This window comes from Eubalaena glacialis, chromosome 4 (genome assembly GCF_028564815.1).
Source record: "Eubalaena glacialis isolate mEubGla1 chromosome 4, mEubGla1.1.hap2.+ XY, whole genome shotgun sequence".
NCBI classification, from domain to species: domain Eukaryota; kingdom Metazoa; phylum Chordata; class Mammalia; order Artiodactyla; family Balaenidae; genus Eubalaena; species Eubalaena glacialis.
Window position 1 is genome coordinate 142,380,097 of NC_083719.1, and position 20,810 is coordinate 142,400,906.

The following is a 20,810-nucleotide window of genomic DNA, read 5'->3' on the forward strand; positions in this document are numbered from 1 at the left end:
GGGAGATCTTGCTTTCTAACTCTATCCCACATTGGCTAATAGTACATTCAACTCTTGAGCCTCAGTTTTCTCCTCTGTAGAATGGGGCTAACACCACCTCCTGTCCATCTCACTTGTGATCCAGAAGATAGAATTCATGTAGGAAAGTTTTGAAAGGCATAACATGCTATGCATATAGAATGAAGTAGTACTAAAGGTGGGATTGGAAATGGTTCCCAGGGTAGAGCTTTTAGCATGGGGAGTGAATTTATCACTCCAAGCTTCAAGGTACAGCTGTTCAAAGGAGTAAATTGATTAGAAGAAATGATAGCATTTTCTGGCTTCGTGTAAATATAGTGTCCATTGCTTCTGTGGGGCGCCAATATAAACTCTCCATTCACTTGAAATAAATTACGCATCCAGGAGTTTCTAAAAATACAGCCCTTTTCCCTCCACGTATCGATTCTTTCAGGGACAAACACTTGCCGAGTTCTGAGATGATGACAAATCACACTGTAATTTGTCAGCTGCTTTCACGGCCCTGATGAAGCCGTGTGCTTCCCTCCTGATCCACACCACTCAGCTCACTGCTAGCTTTCTAAATCCAAACTTATTTCAGATGTGAGTGGCAGCAGGGTCTGAGAGCTAACGATCCTGCTGCAGTGAGTCTCTGTCATCTGTTTAATCATACCTGGCGGATCCCTGGCAGTGGTGAAGTCTCTTGTCCCTCAGTGGAGCTTCCCAATGACCTTCCTCTTGAAGCATCCCTTGTCCTTTTATTCTTGTGGGCACTGGCCTTGGGTGCTCTGTCTCCCTCTCTACACGGAGAGGTGATTTCGCCCTTTCTAGCTCTCTGTCCCCGGGCTCCTTCTTTTCCTCCCCGAGATAGACTGTGGAGAGGGCCACACGGGCCCTGCTGTCTCCAGACAACCCATCAGCATTGCTTGCTTTTTAGGCTTTCCTGTAACTCACTCCAGGGAGCTGCTAGGAGAACTCAAGGACAGCAGTGGCGGGGGCATTGCCAAGCCCTACAAATCTGTCAGGGTCCTTAGTTTTTACCTCGTTCAGGAATTTCTGATTCACTTCTGACTCACTACCCCTTAGCTTTTCTTGGCTTGGGAATGAAGCCCACCTAACCACCTTTTCTTTCTGACCCAGCCTCTTATCTAAGGTGTTGCCCTTATGAAAGGAACAGCCCTCAGGGTACAGGAGAAGGCAAACCCTTTCCAGAGAGCACAGTGTGTTTGGGTTCTTCAGGCCAGACCTACTGATCTGGAGTATTTACTATGTGCCAGGCACCTGTCATTAAGTTCTCACAGTAACCTTAAGAGGTGTGGACAGAAGTGCAAATGCAGGTTCAGTAAAGCAATTGTCTTATGGTTGGTAAGTAACAGAGCCAGCATTGCAATCCACATCATCGGACTCCAAAGCCAATCATCATTTATGTCATTGTTATCATCGTCATCATCATCAATACATTTATTCCCCTTTCTCCTCTCATTATTATTACAGTACTTACTGAATGCTTATTGTGTGTCAAGTATAACTAAATATTTTATACATGCTATTCTCTTGAATTCACACAATAACTCCATCAGGTAGGTACTATTATTACCCTATCTTACAAATGAAGGAACTAAGGCTTAGAGAGATTCAGTGAATTTCCCCAGTGGCACACAGCTAGCAAAGCAGAAGACAGGCTTTAACCTCAGGACGTCTGACGTCACACAGCCTGCTCTCTTAAACCACAGTGTTATTTTGATGCACAATGAAAGATTATTGATTAAGATCTCCTTTTGGCTCTATTTCCTTTTCTATGTTCCTTTTCCACTTCCTATGACCGAAGTACAATAAATGAGGTCTGTATACAGTTGACTCTTGAACAACATGGGTTTGAACCGTGTGGATCCACTTATGCAGGTTTTTTCAATAGTAAATACTACAGTGCTACCCGATCTGTGGTCGGTTGAATTGGTAGATGTGGAACTGCGAGTACAGAGGACTGACTATAAGTTATATGTGGATTTTCCACTGTGTGGATGGTTAGCACCCCTGACCCCAGTGTTATTCAAGGGTCAACTGTATGTGGAATCTAAATTAAAAAAAAAAAAAGCTTATTGCCAGAGGCAGGGAGTTGTGGGTGGGTGAAATGGGTGAAGGGGGTCAAAAGTTACAAACTTCCAGTTAAAAAATAAATAAGTCAAGGCATATAACATAAGCATGGCAACAATATTTAATAATACTGTATTGCATATTTGAAAGTTGCTAAGAGAGTACACCATAAAAGTTCTGTTCATGAGAAAAAAAAGTAAGTATGTATGGTGACAGATATTAACTTAGACTTATTGTGGTGATCATTGCACAATATATACAAATATAAAATCATTGTGTTATACACCTAGAACTAACATAATGTTATATGCCAGTTATATCTCAAGAAAAAATGTAAGCAAACCCCAGTGTCTAGAAACCATCATCATTATCACCATCACTACCACCCTTCTTAACTTGGGTCAGATAAGGAAGAATCAAAAACTAAATTACATAATATTGTCATGCTGACCTTTGACTTACTGCTATTAAAAATTTTTTATTTCTTTGATTGTTTCTAAAAGATTTGTATTTATGTTTCATGAAAGGTTTTGCACTGGCTCACTTTCATTTTTTCTAGTGTCTACATAGACATCTGGTTGATTGGCAGGTCAAGGCATTTTTAGACCAGGGTAGCTCAACTTGCCACTCTTGACATTTTGCGCTGGATAATTCTTTGATGTTTAGCAGCATCCCTGGCCTTTACCAACTTGATGCCAGTAGCACCCTCCCCTTCTCCCCCTCAGCTGTGACAGCCAAAAATGTTTACAGACATTTCCAAATGTCCCTTGGGGAAGGGGGAAGAACAAAGAATTGCCCTAGAAAAAGTTCCAAGTTAACATGAGATGAAGTTGCCGAGACTGAGAATACCCTCTATCCTATCAGTCCATTAGGAAAGGACACAATCCAAATTTTTCTATTTTATTCACTTCAATTGAAAAAAAGTTATGACTGGGGGTCATAATGACTTGTAATAAGAGAAATCTGTATATATCACTCTTATACCACAGAAACTACTGCATAAGCATGGTGGAGGTTCCTGGCAATATATGTACTATCCTACAGTTACAAATAAAAGGGGGGGGGGCTTCCCTGGTGGCACAGTGGTTAAGAATCCGCCTGCCAATGCAGGGGACATGGGTTCGAGCCCTGGTCCGGGAAGATCCCGCATGTCACAGAGCAGCTAAGCCTGTGCACCACAACTACTGAGCCTGCACTCTAGAGCCCGTGAGCCACAACTACTGAGCCTGTGCTCTAGAGCCCGCGAACCACAACTACTGAGCTTGTGTGCCACAGCTACTAAAGCCCGCACGCCTAGAGCCCATGCTCCGCAACAAGAGAAGCCAACACAATGAGAAGCCCATGCACTGCAACAAAGAGTAGCCCCTGCTCACCACAACTAGAGAAAGCCCGCGCAGCAACGAAGACCCAACGCAGCCAAAAATAAATAAATAAATAAATAAAGGGGATTTGTTATGAAAAAAGAATTCATTTTTAATATATAGTAGAAAATATATAAAAATTACTACAACTAATAAGCAATGTGGTATGTTACCTCTTCCAAGTATAATTTGCATTTTAAAGTAGGGTACCTTCAAAGGGTAGAGGTTAAGACACTAAATTGCCTAGACAGAGAACATTCTTTTGAGAATTATTACTTTATATATATTTTTAGCATTTGAGAGGTTTTTTATTTGCTACCTCCTCTATGAAGCCCACCCATATCCCCACAGACTGTTTCACACCAGCCAACAAAAATTGCTCTTTTAACATGTTTCCACATCAACTCTCATGCCTCCATTTAACACTGATGTATCTAGATCTCTGCTTCCTTGAGTAAACTGTCAGCTTCCTCTAGAGCATCTCCTGCGATACCTTGTGTTAACAGGCACACTATAAAGATTTGGAGAGGTAAGGTTAGTGCTGGGGAGATGAATATTATAAATATAAATACTGAAAGGTGATGGATGAGGAGGTAACAAAGAAAACCTCTCTGTAAAGACTGCCCCACACGACTAGGAAAAGCCCCAGGTACAAATCTTAACTTTGATTCATGGGAATAAGATTGCTTCTTGCAAGGGAATTCTTTGGCTCAACTAATAAAAAAAGAAAAAAAGTAGTCAAAGTCCTAGATCCCAACATGGGCCAGACTAGTCTCCCATCCATCCATCCATCCATCCATCCAACCATCCATCCATGTATTCAAGTATTTATTGAATACCCATAATGTATGAGCCATGGAAGTGAGAATTAGAGAGAAGGAAGAGGTAATTGACACAAATCAATTATTGCAGCCATAAAACAACTCAAAGTTCCCAGTTTAGCCGGGTGTGTCAATGGTGGTATCAGTGAAAGCAAAGGAAAGTGAGCCAAGTGTTAGTGTGTAATGACTCTCCGGGATTAAGGTACTCCTCACTGACCTATGCCCTAGATACAGTAGGCTGTATCCTCCTGGGGCAACCGGGAAGGCCATGGTGAAACAAAGAGGTTGAGATATATTCCTGTATCTAGAATAGGCCATTTCCCTTGAATTAGCCTCAACTTTTACTTTCCTAGACTTATTTTTCACTATTAGTCAAAGTTGATCAATAAATATGATTACATAAATATATGGATGATCTTTTGAAATTGTCTGTAGTGGATAGTTGTTTTCTGGTGACTCACTCTCTATTGTGTTCTCCTTTCTTTAACAATCCTTTAACTTCCTTTTGGAAAACTACCTTTTCTCCCTGGTTCATAATCTTAATGAGACTATAAATCACGATGCCCTGCCCACTAGATTCGCCCATTGTGGGACTTTGCCTTGAGTAGAATAACTCAAGGAAGGAAAAACAAAGGAGAACATTAAATAATTGCTGCTACCAATATTCTCCTGCTGAGCTGAAGTTTCCTGGTTCTTGTTTCTGAGCCTGGTTCTTCAGATTTCCTTAGAATCTGTGAGTCATATTGTGTACTTCACCCCTTCCACCTCACCTCCCAGCACATGTTTTGATAATTCTGTTTCGTTTAAGTGAGCCAGAATCATTTCTGTTCCTTGAAAACAAAGAATCCTAATCAATACAGTGGTCTACTCAGTCCATTGGACATCTCTAGGCCTTTAAAAAATAATGATGTTTATTTACTTGGTAAAATCACACTTCACAAAATGCTGCCCCTTATTTATGTGATCTTATTTGATCTTCCCAACTCTTCTGTGAAGTGTTCAGGACAGGTTAGTCCCATTTTATAAGAGAGAAACCTGAGTGTTGGTGATGCGAAGTAACTTGCCCAAGGTCACACAGCTCATGAACACCTACATTTGTCTGATTCTAAAGCTTGTGCTTGTTCTTTGCTGGATGTAAGCATTTAATGCTGTCTTCTTATATAGCAAGCCCTCTGGGCCTTTTTCATGATTTCTTTGCAAGTTTTTCACATTGACAATTCCCTTAAACCTTCATTGCCAAGCTCAAGGGTTTACCTCTTAAGGACCCATATGTCTACCATAGATCATAGCAAATTCTCCTTCCTTTGAGCCTAGACAATTTGTAATATCCATACCACTCACTTGGAACTTGAAATGTTTTACACTTTTATTTGTCAAATACCAAGCTGTTTCTATAAGCCAGTTGGTAGATGAAGCATTGCAACTTGTCTATACATCCCCATGTGCACCAAAATGCTGTCTGTAGACAGAGTAAAAATAACTCTCACACATACATGGTTTTCAAATTTCTGTAGGAATTCCTGAGATCAATAAATACAAATCCATTTAAAAAGGTCACCAAATTCATAGTAGCTTTTTGCTTTAATTTACTTTCTTAACTAACGGACACTGAAAAGACAACCACTTTCAGGGAGGAGGGATGGGGGGGTTAGGATTATCAAAATTTTTTGATAGTCACTGAGGGTCTTTATGTTAAAGAAAAATAGGGACCCATAGTTCTAAGCTCTTACAGGACAGGAAGTATGTCTTAGACCATTCTGAAACCCCTCTACAGCCATTAGGAAATATTCAAGAAAGATTCTGCTAGCCAGATGTCAGAGTAGGAAAACCATGAGCTCAACTCCTCCCATGGGCATATCAAATTATAACTATTTACAGAGCAACTATCAATAAGAATGACCTGAAGACTAGCAGAAGAGATTTTTCAAAACTAAAGCTATAATGAAGGAACCACAAGGAGATGGGTAGGAGGTACAGAGATGTGGTAATAGTCAAGACCCATACCCCCAGGTAAGCAACCCACAAATGGGAGGATAATTCACAACTGCAAAGGTTCTCCCCAAGGAGTAAGTTCTGAGCCCTACATCAGGCTCCCCAGCCCAGGAGTTCTGCATGAGGAAGACAAGCCCCTAGACTGCCTTGTTTTGAAGGCCAGTGGGGCTTGTGTATGGGAGAGCTGAAGGAAACAGAGACTTCATTCTTAAAATGCACATGCAAAATCTCACACACTCTGAGACCCAGAACAAAGGCTGTCATTTGAAAGGAGCCTGGGTCAGACCCACTTACTAATCTTGGAGAGCCTCCCAGAGAGGCAAGAGGCAACTGGGACTCCCTCTGGGAGATGCTGGTGGAAGTCATTTTCAGAAGCTCATTCTACCACGAGGACTCTGATGTTGCCAACTGCCATCTTGAAGTCCTCTTTCTAGCCTATTAGAGCTGGGGCCTGGCCCCACCCACCAGCCTGTGAAACACAATGATTCAAAATCTATGGAACACAGCAAAAGCACTTCTAAGAAGGAGGTTTATAGAGATACAAGCTTACCTCAGGAAACAAGAAAAATCTCAAAAGAACAACATAACCTTATACTTAAAGTAACTAGAAAAAGAAGAACAAGCAAAACTGTAAGTTAGTAGAAGAAAAGAAACAGTAAAGATTAGAGTGGAAATAAATGAAATAGAGACTAAAAAAAAAAAAAAAGAAAGAACAATGAAATTAAGATCTGGTTCTTTGAAAAGATAAACAAAATTGATAAAGCCTTAGCCAGACTCATCAAGAAAATGAGAGAAAACTCAAATTAAAAAAGTCAGAAATGAAGGACGCTACAACTGACACCACAGAAATACAAAGGATCAGGAGAGATTACTATGAACAGTTATATGCCAATAAAATGGAAAGACAGAAGAATGGATAAACTGGTAGAAACATATGATCTCCCAAGACTGAATCAGAAAGAAATACAAAATATGAACAGACCACTAATACCATAAATGAAATTGAATCAGTAGCCAAAAAAACTCCCAATAAGCAAAACTCCAGGACCAGATGGCTCCACAGGTAAATTCTACCAAATACTTAAAGAAGAGTTACTTCCTACGCTTCTCAAACTATTCCTAAAAGTTGAAGAGGAATGCTTTCAAACTCATTCTATGAGTTCAGCATCACCCTGATTCCAAAACCAAAGACAAAAAAAGAAAAATTACAGGCCAATATCAATGGTAAATATAGATGGAAAAATCCTCAACAAAATATTAGCAAACCAAATTTAACAATATATTAAAAGGATCATTTACCATGATAAAGTGGGATTTATTCCAGGGATGCAGGGATCATTCAATATCTGCAAATCAATGTGATGCACCATCTTAACAAACTGAAGAATAAAAAATCATATGGCCATCTCAATAGATGCAGAAAAAGCTTCTGACAAAATTCAGCATCCATTTATGTAAAAAAAAAAAAACTCTCAACAAAGTGGGCATAGAGGGAATACAACATAATAAAACCCATGTAAGACAAACCTGCAACCGACATCATACTCAACAGTGAAAAGCTGAAAGCATTTCCTCTAACATCAAGAACTAGACAAGGATGCCAACTATTACCACTTTTATTCAACATAGTATTGGAAGACCTAGCTATAGCAATCAGACAAGAGAAAGAAGTAAAAGGCATCGAAATAGGGAAGGAAGAAGTAAAAGGTCACTATTTGCAGATGACATGATACTACACATAGAAAACGCTAAAGACGCCAACAAAAAACTACTAGAACCCATCAATGAATTTGGTAAAGCTGCAGGATACAAAATTAATACATAGAAACCTGTTGCATTTCTATACACTAACAATGAACTATCAGAAAGAGAAATTAAGAAAACAATCCCATTTACATCTGCATCAAAAAGAATAAAATACCTAGGAATAAATCTACCCAAGGAGATTAAAGACCTGTATTTGGGAAACTGTAAGACACTGATAAAAGAAATTGAAGACAACACAAACAAATGGAAAGATATACCATTCTCATGGATTGGAAGAAATAATATTGTTAAAGTGACCGTACTACCCAGTGCAATCTATAGATTCAATGTAATCCCTATTAAGACACCAATGGTAAATTTTACAGAACTAGAACAAATAATTCTAAAATTTGATTAGAAGCACAAATGATGCAGAATAGCCAAAATAAGGTTGAGAAAGAACAGAAGAACTGGAAGTATCACACGCCCTGATTTTGAACTATACTACAAAGCTACAGTTATCAAAACAGTATGGTACTGGCATAAAAAATGACACATAGATCAATGGAACAGAATAGAGAGCCCAGAAATAAACCCATGCTTATATGGTCAATTAACCTATGACAAAGGAGGCAAGAATATACAATGGGGAAAGACACTCTCCTCAATAAATGGTGCTGGGAAAACTGGACAGCTACATGTGAAATAAACTGTACTACTTTCTCATACTACATACAAAAATAAACTCAAAATGGATTAAAGACTTAAATGTGAGACCTGAAACCATAAAACTCCTAGAAGAAAACACAGGCAATATATTCTTTAACATCAGTCTTAGTAATATTGTTTTGGATCTGGTTCCTCAGGCAAGGGAAACAAAAGCAAACTTCCAGTTACAAAATAAATGAGCCATGGGGATGAAATGTACAATATGGGGAATATAGTCAATAATAATGTAGTATCTTTGTATGGTGACAGATGGTAATGAGATTTGTGGTGATCATTTTGTAATGTATAGAAATATCGAATCACTATGTTGTGCACCAGAACTAACATAGTGTTGTAGGTCAATTATAGTTTAATACCAGCCAACCAATCAAACAAACTCATAGAAAAAGAGATCAGATTTATGGTTACCAGAGGCAGGAGGTGGGGGGAGGGGGAATTGGATGAAGGCAGTAAAAGGTATGAACTTCTAGTTATAAGATAAATAACTACTAGGTATGGAATGTACAACATGATTAACATTGCTGACATGAATTAACACTGCTGTATGTTATATATGAAAGTTGTTAAGAGAATAAGTCCTAAGAATTCTCATCACAAGGAAAAACATACTTTCTCATTTTCTTTTATTTTGTATCTATATGAGATGATGGATGATCACTAAACTCATTGTGGTAATCATTTCATGATGTATGTCAGTCACATCACTATACTCTACACCTTAAACTGAAACAGTGCTGTACGTCAATTATATCTCAATAAAACTCAAAGGAAAAGAAAAGCAAGACAAAAAAATAAAGAGCTAAGTGCATTAAAAAAATAAAAAGAAAGATTCTGTTAATTGAAGAAAGAGAAATCAGCTAAACTCTTTCCTCCAACAGAGAATGCACTTATATACTGAGCTTTTATCATAAGCCGGTGATGTATGTGAAAAAGAAGAGTTGAACAAGGGATTGCTAAGCTTCTGCAAAGCTCTCAGAGTGTGTTTTTACACAACCCTCAGGTTAGACGACTAGGAGAGCCATCTCTACTCCATGCCAGGAGGAGGATGACAAAGCAGCATTAGTAAGTCATTTGTGGACTCTGCAAGGACTCACAGGCTCACAGGGACTCTGCAAGGACTGGGGGTTACAGGGTACACAAACCACACCAACCTGGGCAGCTACACAGGAGATATACTGCGACCTTAGAAGAGCACTACTTTAAGTGGTTAAAAAAAAAATTTTTTTTTTAGCATACTAGTTTGGATAAATGGTAGAATTAAATGTTCTTCATGCCCCAGCTGCTGAGTCAGGTGACTGAGGTTTCCTCCCTGACATGCAAATTAACCCTGTGATTTCTGAGAATTCTATCTGAAGACTAATGACATTTACGAGCACTCGATAACCTTCCTGCTTTCTGGTCAGAGTTCTTTTCAAGATAACCTGCAACAGTGACTGGCAGATACTTTCCTCTCTGACTCCAGATGAGGAAATGGTCTGCGTGTGCAAGTACCTGGGTCTCCCTGCCTGCCCCAGTGATTCCCACAAAAGCACACAGAGCGGGCTGGAGGGCTGTGGGAGAAAAAGTCTATTTAAGGATTCCTTATAGTCTGTGTTCCCTTTTTTTTAAGTGGACAAATATTCTGATTTTTATTCAGGGCTAAGACTAAATTTAATCTTGAAATCTTCCCATGACATTTTTCCAACAAAAAGGCACAGGTTTGGCATGTGAAGCTAATACTGAAAAAAGAATGATTTCTTCTGTCATTCCTAAAAGGATTCAATTAATTATCTGCAGAATTGTTTGTTAACAATTGTCTGTTTAATTCCCTCTTAGAGCCTGTATCTCTCTTGTTTACACCTGGACCCCCAGAGCATGCTACAGCACTTGCCGTATAGAAGGCATTCAGTCAATATTTGGTGAATGAATGCATGAATGCATGATGCTGGAAATATGGGCAGCTGCCACCAGATGGGAAGTGGAGCCTTAAGGGAGTGTTGCAAAGACATTCTTTTCTGTACACATTTTTATTGCTGTGGATAACTGAGACGCAAGAAAATGACATGAGATCCAATGTTTTGTACCTCATGTTTTGGGCAAAAGAGGTGACAAAGAAGAAAGTATGAATTCCAGTTTGAGAAACTCTATATTCAGTTATTTCCAGAAGATATGATCATAATGTGTCACCCCTGTGATAACAACAACAACAGTGACAAATCCTAACACAGTGTCTGGCAACAGAAGGACCTCATCGGGTGCTGGTTGAGTAAATGAATTTATCGAATGAACCACAAAGAGGTACGTGCAGTGGTTGAGAGTGGCAAGAACGAAGTCTATGGGAGCACAAAGAAAGGAGGGATTCATCCCAGGTACCTGGTGCCTAGAGAAAGGGCAGATGGGAAAGGGCTTTTGGGGAAGAGGAAATGCCACTGGGAGCTATAGGAGAGAGGACATTGGACACCCCTCCTTAAGCACAGATGACCTTGGTTGTACCTAAGTGAGGGTTGTATAGCCCTGATGCGGAATAGATGCTGTGGATATTTATCGCTGTGCTGCTCAGTCCTCTCCTGCCTCACAGGCCAATTTCAACCATGAAGTTGAACTAGAGAATGCCAAGGACAGAATCCTTCCCCACTGGCCAGAGTGAATTGGTCTAGGGGTGGGCACATGATACCAGCCAGGCTAATCACTCCCTCTCCCTGGAATGCTTTTCAAGCTGGACAACAGGGAAGGTTCCCAGTCCCTTTTCAGGGGATGGGGCGTAAATGTAGTTTTATTGGTGCCAATTTTTCTTCCACATGAAAGAAACTGGTTTGAGAGATCGAAACCAAACATGGAGAGAAATGTAAACAAAGGAGATGGGGATTCTAGTGATGGATAGAAATTTCGGGTCCACATCACTCTGAGGCCCATCTCACCCTGTATCCTTCCAATAAGATTCCTTTTTGTCCACGCTACATCGTACTGGAGTTCTGTCACCTGCAACCAAGAGTCCCGACTAATCCATATACTAGAGTGGTATGTCTCTCCTTTGAGATACCAAGTATTTCCCACATTGGCCTGAAATACCCACAATTATCCATAGTGTTTAAGACAGTGAAGGCCACTATTACAACATAAACATGTTATTGTGGGGTATGGAGATAGTGGGAGGGAGGAAAACTTTAAGCTGTTAAAGATTTCATCTGTTAACACCTTAATGAGATTATATCTTTCACACAACCTGGCAGAGCTTCCTAATGCGGCCCTTAAGGGGTAAAAATGGAAAAAGAATGTTTAATAGAAGTGGGCAAACCGTTGGGAAGGGGGCATCCCATGTCTGTGTGTTTGTGTGTGTGTGTGTGTGTGTGTGTGTGTGTGTGTGCACCCATGCCCCAGCAGAACTCTGGAGGAGAGGGTCACCAAAAGGAAGTCAGAGGGCTATAAAAATAAAAATAACAGCTTTTTGTAGGGTTGTGTCCATCATGGTCATACTAAGTATTACTGTATATAATTATAACTAAAACTTATAAAACTTCAGTATTTTCATATATATGAAGATTGTATTTATTTGAGAAATGGAAAATACATATAAAGGAATCTAAAATTTACTTTAGCAATGGGAGAAATAATCAGGTACATCAGAATTGAGTTCCAATTCTGTCTCCATACTATATTAGCTAGGTAATCCTTGACAAGATTCAATCTCTCTGAAATTAAGTTTTCTCATCTTGAAAATGTTGTTAATTCTACTTCTAACGGTGAGTGTCCAATATCGAGTGTCAAATATCAAAAGGGAGCTGTGTAGTACAGTGGTTAAGGACTTTGCCTGATGTGGGAGAAGGATTTACATACTTAATATTGATGAGGTTGAGTAAAACCCTCTAGCCATGAATTTGAATTGAAGTATCAGCATAAATCTTGATGTATTTAATCTTAAAAAAAAAAGTCCTAGTTCTGTTCACGTAAATGGCCTAGAAACAATGATCAACCCAATAGCAAAAAGTACCTCTAGCATGTACTTACTATGATTTCTAAATGCCATTTTTCTATCGAAAAGGACTAGATTTATCAAAGACTACTGAGGTCATGGCAAAAGAACTTGGAAGCCAATTTGAAGAAGTTCCCACTGGCTAAAGATGGGATAGTCAATAAAGATAATAAATGCAATGATTTGACATATATCAAACATGTTTAAATCCAGGAATTCATGTTGATATTAAAAAAGAAAAACTCATTGGTCAACTTTGGAGGTTGTTAGGGAATCAACTTATTGTTTTAAAACTGGTAAATAAAAAGGAAAGGAACAAACACTTATCCTGCCTTTATAGAGGGTAGTGCACAGTAACCGAATACTTGATGAGGGGAAATTCCTCTTTCTACATGAGTTAGAGTATCACCATTTTGCAAATCCCATTGAATTAATGGATCTAAACAATGATCATCAATGACTGCTTACACTGAAAAAAGACCATCAGACATTTTGTACCTCAAGATGGTAGCACACTTTATTTCCTATGATGTAATGTTGACATAAACATGCACACAAACACAAGTCTAACCTGAGTCTGATTTAGGCACTAGATCCAACCACCAATTTATAGAAATATAGTGGGTAGGAAAACATAAAATGGAACCACAAGGAAACAACACAATCAGCAAAATCCAGACTATGGGAAATTTTACGGGACAAACAACTTGGTTTATTCAGCAGCAAAAACTAAATATGCAAGGGAAAAAAAAAAAGCTGAATAGGGAACCTACAGAGTAAAAGAGATTTAAGAAAGTAATCTTAGTATTTGGCCTTATTTTGATCCTTATTCAAACAAACTGGAAATATTGAACACTGACTTGAAAGTTGAGGTCAAGGAATTATTGCCACTATTTTAGGCGTGACAAAGATAGAATGGTATATTTTTAAAAATCCTATTCTTGACAGATAGATAATGAAATATTTACAGATGAAATGTGGATATTGAAAAGACATGTTTCAAAATAATTAACAGAGAGGGTGGGGATCTAGATAAAACAAGATTGGTTACGAGCTGATTGTTGAAATTTGGTGATGAGTACATAAAAATTTATCATATTATTCTTACTTTTGTATATACTTGAAAATTCCCATAATGAAAAGTTAAAATAAAAGAACTCTGCTTGGGTTTAAAGCTGAGCTCAGTCCTTTGCTAGCAGAGTTATTGAACTGTTCTTGCTTCATTTGTCAAATGGGGATAATCAAAGTGCCTGTCTCATAGGGTTTTTTAGAAGGAGTAGAAAGAAATAATAGGTATAAAACACTTAGAAGAGCTGCTTATGGCACATAGTATGTGCTCAACCAAGTTATCTATTGATAGCGTTGTTTATTATTATTATTATTGTATATTGTTACATAGATCTTATATTAAAAGATATAGAAATGTGATCTCTGCTTAACATTTAAGCACTGGTCAAAAAGTAAAAAGACCAAGTATCATTCTTAAAGAAAATGTGTAACAGCCCACTAGGGGCAGTCAGTCCCATTATAAAATCCACCAGGAAAGAGGATTTTTCTCTGGTTCTCAGGGCAGACAAGTTGAATGGATAGGCAACGACCTTTCGTTTCATTCAAGATGCGTCATCACTGAACTGGGATGGTGATAGATAATTCCCCACCCCACCTCAACTCCGTAGGTAAAGTGCTCTCCTGTCTAAATACGTTAAATCAGCACACACATTCACTGCGGACGATCCAGGTTACAATGGCTCTTTTTAGTTGAGCAAATGGCTTAAAAGCACTAACCATCAGCAGAATGCAAGCTAGTTAAAAGGCAGAGTCAATTAAGAATCTTTAACGTGGGCAATAAAACAGATAGGCACAATTATTAATCAACGATGCTCTAGGCCAGTGCTTTCCAACTTCAATTGTACATGAATCACCTGGGGATCTCTTAAACTGCAGAGTCTGGTTTAGTTTGGGGCAGGGCCTGAAATTTTGCATTTCTGACAAGCTTTCAGGTGATGCTGAAGAGGCTAGTCCGTGCCAACTTGGTGTCCCAAGTTCCTTGTCACTGGGAAATGATCTGACACGCACTTCAGTAGGATTTGGGCTTCAATGGTTTGGATAAAAGATAACTAGGATAATTGCTCTGAAATACTAATTGGGAGAATTCCTTTCTGATTCTTTGGCTTTGGTAAATGTTCCATCTACCAAAATAAATGGCACATACTTATTTTCAGGTGTTAAATCTCTAGTGCCCATCTTGGAACCCCTTTAAAGAAGAGATTTTACTAAGTGGGGGGCGGTGGGAGAAGGATGGATTGGGAGTTTGCGATTAGCAGATGCAAACTATTATATATTGAATCAATAAACAACAAGGTCCTACTGTATAGCACAGGGAATTATATTCAATATTCTTTGATAAACCATAATGGAAAAGAATATAAAAAAAGAATGTATATATGTGTATAATTGACTCATTTTGCTGTACAGCATAAATTAACATAATATTGTAAATTAACTATACTTCAACTAAAAAAAAATTTTAAAACAGAAGAGATTTCAGGTGTCAAAAATGTCCCCAAAGAGAAAACTGTACAATTTAATTCTCTAATGAAGTCCTCTTGCCTGCTCGGCAGACCTCAGCATAATCCTAATTTTGGATTCCTTCCCTTTCTGTCCTTTTCCCAGCCATGGGATGTAGGAATAAATATTTCAAGAACAGGTCAATAATGTTGTGAATGCAAAGATGGCCCATCATGATAAAAGTTCCAATTGAAAAAAAAAAAACAAAAACCCTGAAACCTGACTTGGTCCAAGTTGCATTCTGGGAAATGGATTTTGAAACTAACTCTTTGGCAACCTTGAGAATGATGTGCTGTGTCACAGGGGAAAGATCCTTTTGAGAAGCTCTCTCATGTTTATAATTTCCCCTGAACCTAGACAGGAAAGGCAAGGATGAGCTGCCTAAGCCAAGAGGATGGTCAGCCTCTCGGTCATTCCTCACCTGTTGTGATCATGTGTGTTCCACGCAATGTACATTAATGTGTTCAAGTTTCCATATGAAGGTGAAAAATTATTGTGCCCCAAATGGTTCTGAGGTTTAAGTGTGGAAAGCTCAGGGTTAAAGAAAGTTTAATTGGCCTCCTTCCTCTAGGTCTTCTCTGAGACCTTAAAATGTTCATGGACGTTGGAACCTCCAAGAGCGGTCCACAGGACTCCAGCCTCCTAATCAGATTTGACCACAGACCTTGTTTTTTAAGAACTATCTCTTGAGATAAGGGTTTGGCAGACTCCACCTTGAGAAGTGCTGATCTAGAGGAGCTGGGACAAAGTTTGTCTTATTGACTTTGAATGAACAGAACACAGCAGTGAAAATGGTTGTGGGTATATGGTGTGGGGTTGGAAGTTTCTAGAAATCTCTGAGGTTAGTAAAAACCCCCTTTTGGCAAAATAAAAGTCTCATAGCCAATAGGAATAACAAGCTAAAAAAAGTCATTAATACTCATTATTTAAGATATTAAATTTACAAACAAACCACATTTGCAGGTGTTCAAAATCTTCTCTGAGACAAGTGGTGAATTTTGCCTTTTCTGTACCTTAGGGTTTTCATCTGTCTAATGGAGTCGTGATGTCCCCCTCACAGGATGGTCATGAGGACAAAGGACAACATGGGCAAAACATGTAAGACTCCTGTAGATGGTGGCTTTATTCCCATTATTATGATGAGTGTTTTTTGGAAGTAACACTTTCCCTTTATTATACAGGTTTTTGATGAACTAGTGGTAGATTCATATTAAGATCATCTGGGAGAACATTTAAAAAATATGCATGCCCAGACCACTACTCAGTCCCATGAATCATAATTTGGTGATAATAATGGGGAAGGATGCATGTATATATGAAAAAGTTTCCCCCTGTGATGGTTATGATACATCCAAAACACCTTCACTGCATTTAAGGCAAATTTCTAAATTGTGATCCCACCTTTCCTGTAGTAGTCCTGGGATATGGTCCTTGGAATAAAAGGTTTCTGTGGTTAAATAATTAGAAATATTATATACTAGTACCTCCCTCCCCCTCCCTCCCCCTTTATTAAAGTATCTGAGAAGTTCTGCAGTACACACTATTGGAAAACTTGTAACCTATTGCCTTCTGATCTTATTTGACAGGGCAACATGTATTTTTCTTGCAACTCTCATCAACATCTTTGTTCAACACATTTGAGAAATATTATATATAGAGTTAGAAGACAATTCTATCCATATTCAGAAATCTTTTTGCACTGAAGACATAAGGGAGAAGCAAGATAGCACAGAGCAGCTAAAATTCCTCCCCCCCCAGGGAGCTGGCTAGGCCTGCTTTTATTCTTCCTGCTGCTTGTTACTTACATGTGGAAAGAATATTGAAAATGATAAATGTGTGCTTTCAAGTAAGCAATTCTGAGTAAACTCTGGGTGAGAGTCAAAGGACCAGGGAGATGAGCTACTGCAAACCTTAAGAGCTGAGACTGGACAAACTTGGCTTTGAATCCTGGTTCCAACACTTCCTAGCTTAGTGACCTTGGGCAAGTTACTTCACGTTTCTGTGCCTCACTTACCTTATATGTATAATGGCTTTAAAAAAGTGCATTATTATTAGTACTATTTATCCCTGTTCTTATAGAAGTGGAAAAGCACACTTAAGCAAAGTGAGGGGGAGAATCAAGAATTGAAATAGAATAGAGAATTCTGGAAACTTTCAAGATCAAATAAATCTTATTCCCTTTACAAGTGAATTTATTTATTTATTTATTTTTGGTAAATCATTACACCAAGTACCCTATGAGAACTCAGGGTTAGAGTTTGAGAGATGTGATTAACTTGAATTGGCTGGTTTATAGCAGCGGAGCGTGAATGACCCTTTCATCCAGCTCTTCATTCTAGTCAAATCCCAAACTATAAGACTAATTAATATACAAGAAACAGCTTGGGAGCCGCTGCCAATGGCAAAAAAGAGAAGGGACTGGGTGAATCTCAACAGCACCGAAATAAGTGCCCGAGAAAGGGAGTAAAAGACTCAGAGCTGTGGTGAGGATGTTGGGGTGGGCCGGCTGAAGGGGAGATTTACAAACACACACACGTTTTGCTGCTCCCAGAACTTAAAAACAACAACAACAACAACAACAAAAACTGGGGCTTCCCTGGTGGTGCAGTGGTTAAGAATCCACCTGCCAATGCAGGGGACACGGGTTCGAGCCCTGGTCCAGAAAGATCCCACGTGCCGCGGAGCAGCTAAGCCCATGCGCCACAACTACCGAGCCTGCACTCTAGAGCCCGCGAGCCACAACTACTGAGCCCACGTGCCACAACTACTGAGCCCGCGTGCCACAACTACTGAGCCTGCACGCCACAACTACTGAAGCTCAAGCGCCTAGAGCCCGTGCTCCACAACAAGAGAAGTCACTGCAATGAGAAGCCCGCGCTCCACAACGAAGGGTAGCCCCCACTCACTGCAGCTAGAGAAAGCCCGTGCACAGCAATGAAGACCCAACACAGCCAAAAATAAATAAATAAATAAATAAATTAAAACAACAACAACAAAAACCAAAACCTGATAGGATAGAATAGAAAGTTTCAGAGTCCTTTGCACATAGTATGACTGAGGTGGCAGTTTTACACACTCACACACATACCCACATGTGCATGTGGATAGGTGTGTGTGTGCAATATGTATTTCTTATTGTGAGTTATGGTTAAAAAAGCTTGAAAACCTTTGCTCTAGAGGGCAGCCCACAGGGCCCTGAGCCAAGAAATAGATTGTTATTTTGTATCTAGAATGGCTTTGGGAGCTTACCCAGATCCCGCCCTACATTTTTGTAAACACTGGGATGATTGGGTGAGTGTGACAAGGACAAGCAAAGGAGAGAAAACTCAGATGCCAAGCCCCAGGGCAGTGATTGACTCAATAGAGCCTGGGCACCAATGGGAGGACTGAGCCACTATCACAACCACAAAGCAAGATGACGGCATGGTGGTCATGGTGGTTTCCATTCCCATTGTAGGAGCTGTAGCTGAGGTAGCAGCAATAGACCATTTACTGTGTATCTAAAATGCAGCAAACCCTCTGTTTTGTTCTTTACTTTTCCTTATCTCATTTGAATCACACAGCAAAACTTTGGGAGAGCTATTATTATTATTCCCATTGTAAGGATGAGAGAACAGAGTTCAATCGTAGAAAAGCGATTTTATGAGAACTGTTCATCTGGGGCTTTGAGAGAGGCAAAGTGAGGTATGATGAGTGGCCTTCTCTTGAGAAGTTTCTGTCTAGATAACGAAACGTTAGCTCAAGAGCATCTCTGAGGAATGAACCACTTGCCTTCCTTCTTCTAAATCCCCTGATTCATCCATTTTCTCCCCAGCCACAGGCTGTCAGGATGAAGAGGAGTGATAGAATTTTATTCTTTTCCATGCACAGAGAAAGGTACCAGATGGGAAATCAACCCTTTCAAGGGGAATTTTAACTGAAAACTGGAATATCACACCCAGTTTCGATCAGTCAACACATATTGCCTATAAACGCCATTGATATTTACTGCCAACTATTTACTGGTCTCTTACTTACTATGCGCCTAGCTTCAGGCTAAGTAATTCATATACATATTATTTTATAATCGAACAGGACCTTATGGGGCCTTTTTGGGGCTGACCTCTCCCCCATATTCCCTGCTTTAGTTCCTTTCTGAAGTACCTAGATGATAGTATCTGATGCACATTTCCTGAGTTGTTTTGCAGACATGAAAACCCCCATCAAATGGAAGATGTTAACTACTTGATGACCATGAGCACACAGCCCCAAGACCTACTGGTCCCTGTGGATTGATAACCCCTGTGACACCATCCTGTTCCCTTACCATCAACCAGTCAGAGAATTGCGCACGAGGAGATCACATACCCTGCGACCCCCCTCCCTTAGCTGGCCTTTAAAAATGTTTTCCTGAAACCCATCAGGGAGTTCAGTCTTTCTGAGCACTAGCTGTCCCAGACTATTTGTATGGAGCCTTACAATAAATGCTGCGTTTTCCTTCACTACGACCCAGTGTCAGTACATTGGCTTTACTGCATGTGGGCAAGCAGAACCAAGTTTGGCTCAGTAACAATTCAGTCTTCAGAAACACCCTACGGAGAGGGTACTATTTTTGTGCCCATTTTCCAGATGAGGGAATGAAGGTGTGAGAGGGTAATAACTTGCCTTAGGTGAGACAGCTAATAAATGGTGGGGCTGGGCTTTGAGTTCAGCTCTGCCAGACTCTAGAGCCTGGGTTCTTAACCACCAAACAATCATGATTCCTCCATGATATCCAGGGTATCACACACATAAAGTGGGGATTAAATTAAAATGTTGATGATCACTCCCTGTCCTTACAGAGGTTTCAGTACTGTTGAGAAGGTAAGACCTACACAAATGGAAAAACAGTTAATGATACCTTGCTGCTTTTATGCTGCGGTCAAAGGGGTAGTAGGAAAAATTCATGGAGGGAGAAATTGGTGAAGCTGAGCTGGGCAGTATGAACCAGGATTGGATAAGCACAGAAAAATGGGTTGTTCTCAAGAGTAATTGAGCAGATACTAGACTCCTCGGTTTAGAGCAGAGAGCACAGTTTCTTCAGTTGAATGGAGGGGGTCCCCATGTAAGGACTCTGAGGCCTTCAGCAAGTTATTTACCTTTCCCAAGCCTCAGTTTCCCCATCTGTGAGAAGGGGATGATATCCACCTCAGAGAGTTGGTGGGAAGATTAAGTGTACCTAAGTGCCTGGGAAAAGGAGGCAACTACTACCTTCTCCTCCACACACCAGATTAAATCCAGTTTCCCAGTAGAGCTGGCTGGCATCTTCCCTTTGCCATTCCAGTTGAAGATCTTAGAAAGAGCCCTACCTGCTGTGTGAAGCCCTTTACAACACGCCTCTGTTTGAGGTTTGTCTCTCCATCCAAGTTGGAGGTTTCCAGATGACAGATCCCACTGGGGTCCGAGGAGAAGAGGAGGAGCATGTCGGCCGGGATGATCTCATTGCACTGCACTTGGATGAAGTCCCCCACTCGCACATCCTTCCAGCACTTCTGCGTGTAGCTCTGCTCTTTTCTGGGGTTGGAGAAAGACAGG

The 20,810-nt window shown here is 39.9% G+C and overlaps 1 protein-coding gene across 1 annotated transcript in view; it reads right to left on the reverse strand.

Annotated features, from left to right (window-relative positions):
• ATP10B (ATPase phospholipid transporting 10B (putative)) overlaps positions 1 to 20,810 on the reverse strand; it is a 118,994-nt gene that overhangs the window by 80,741 nt on the left and 17,443 nt on the right. Inside the window, exon 3 of the mRNA XM_061188412.1 lies at positions 20,585 to 20,789. Within this exon, the coding sequence (XP_061044395.1) occupies positions 20,585 to 20,789 (205 nt within the window). The remainder of the gene's footprint in view (positions 1 to 20,584; positions 20,790 to 20,810) is intronic.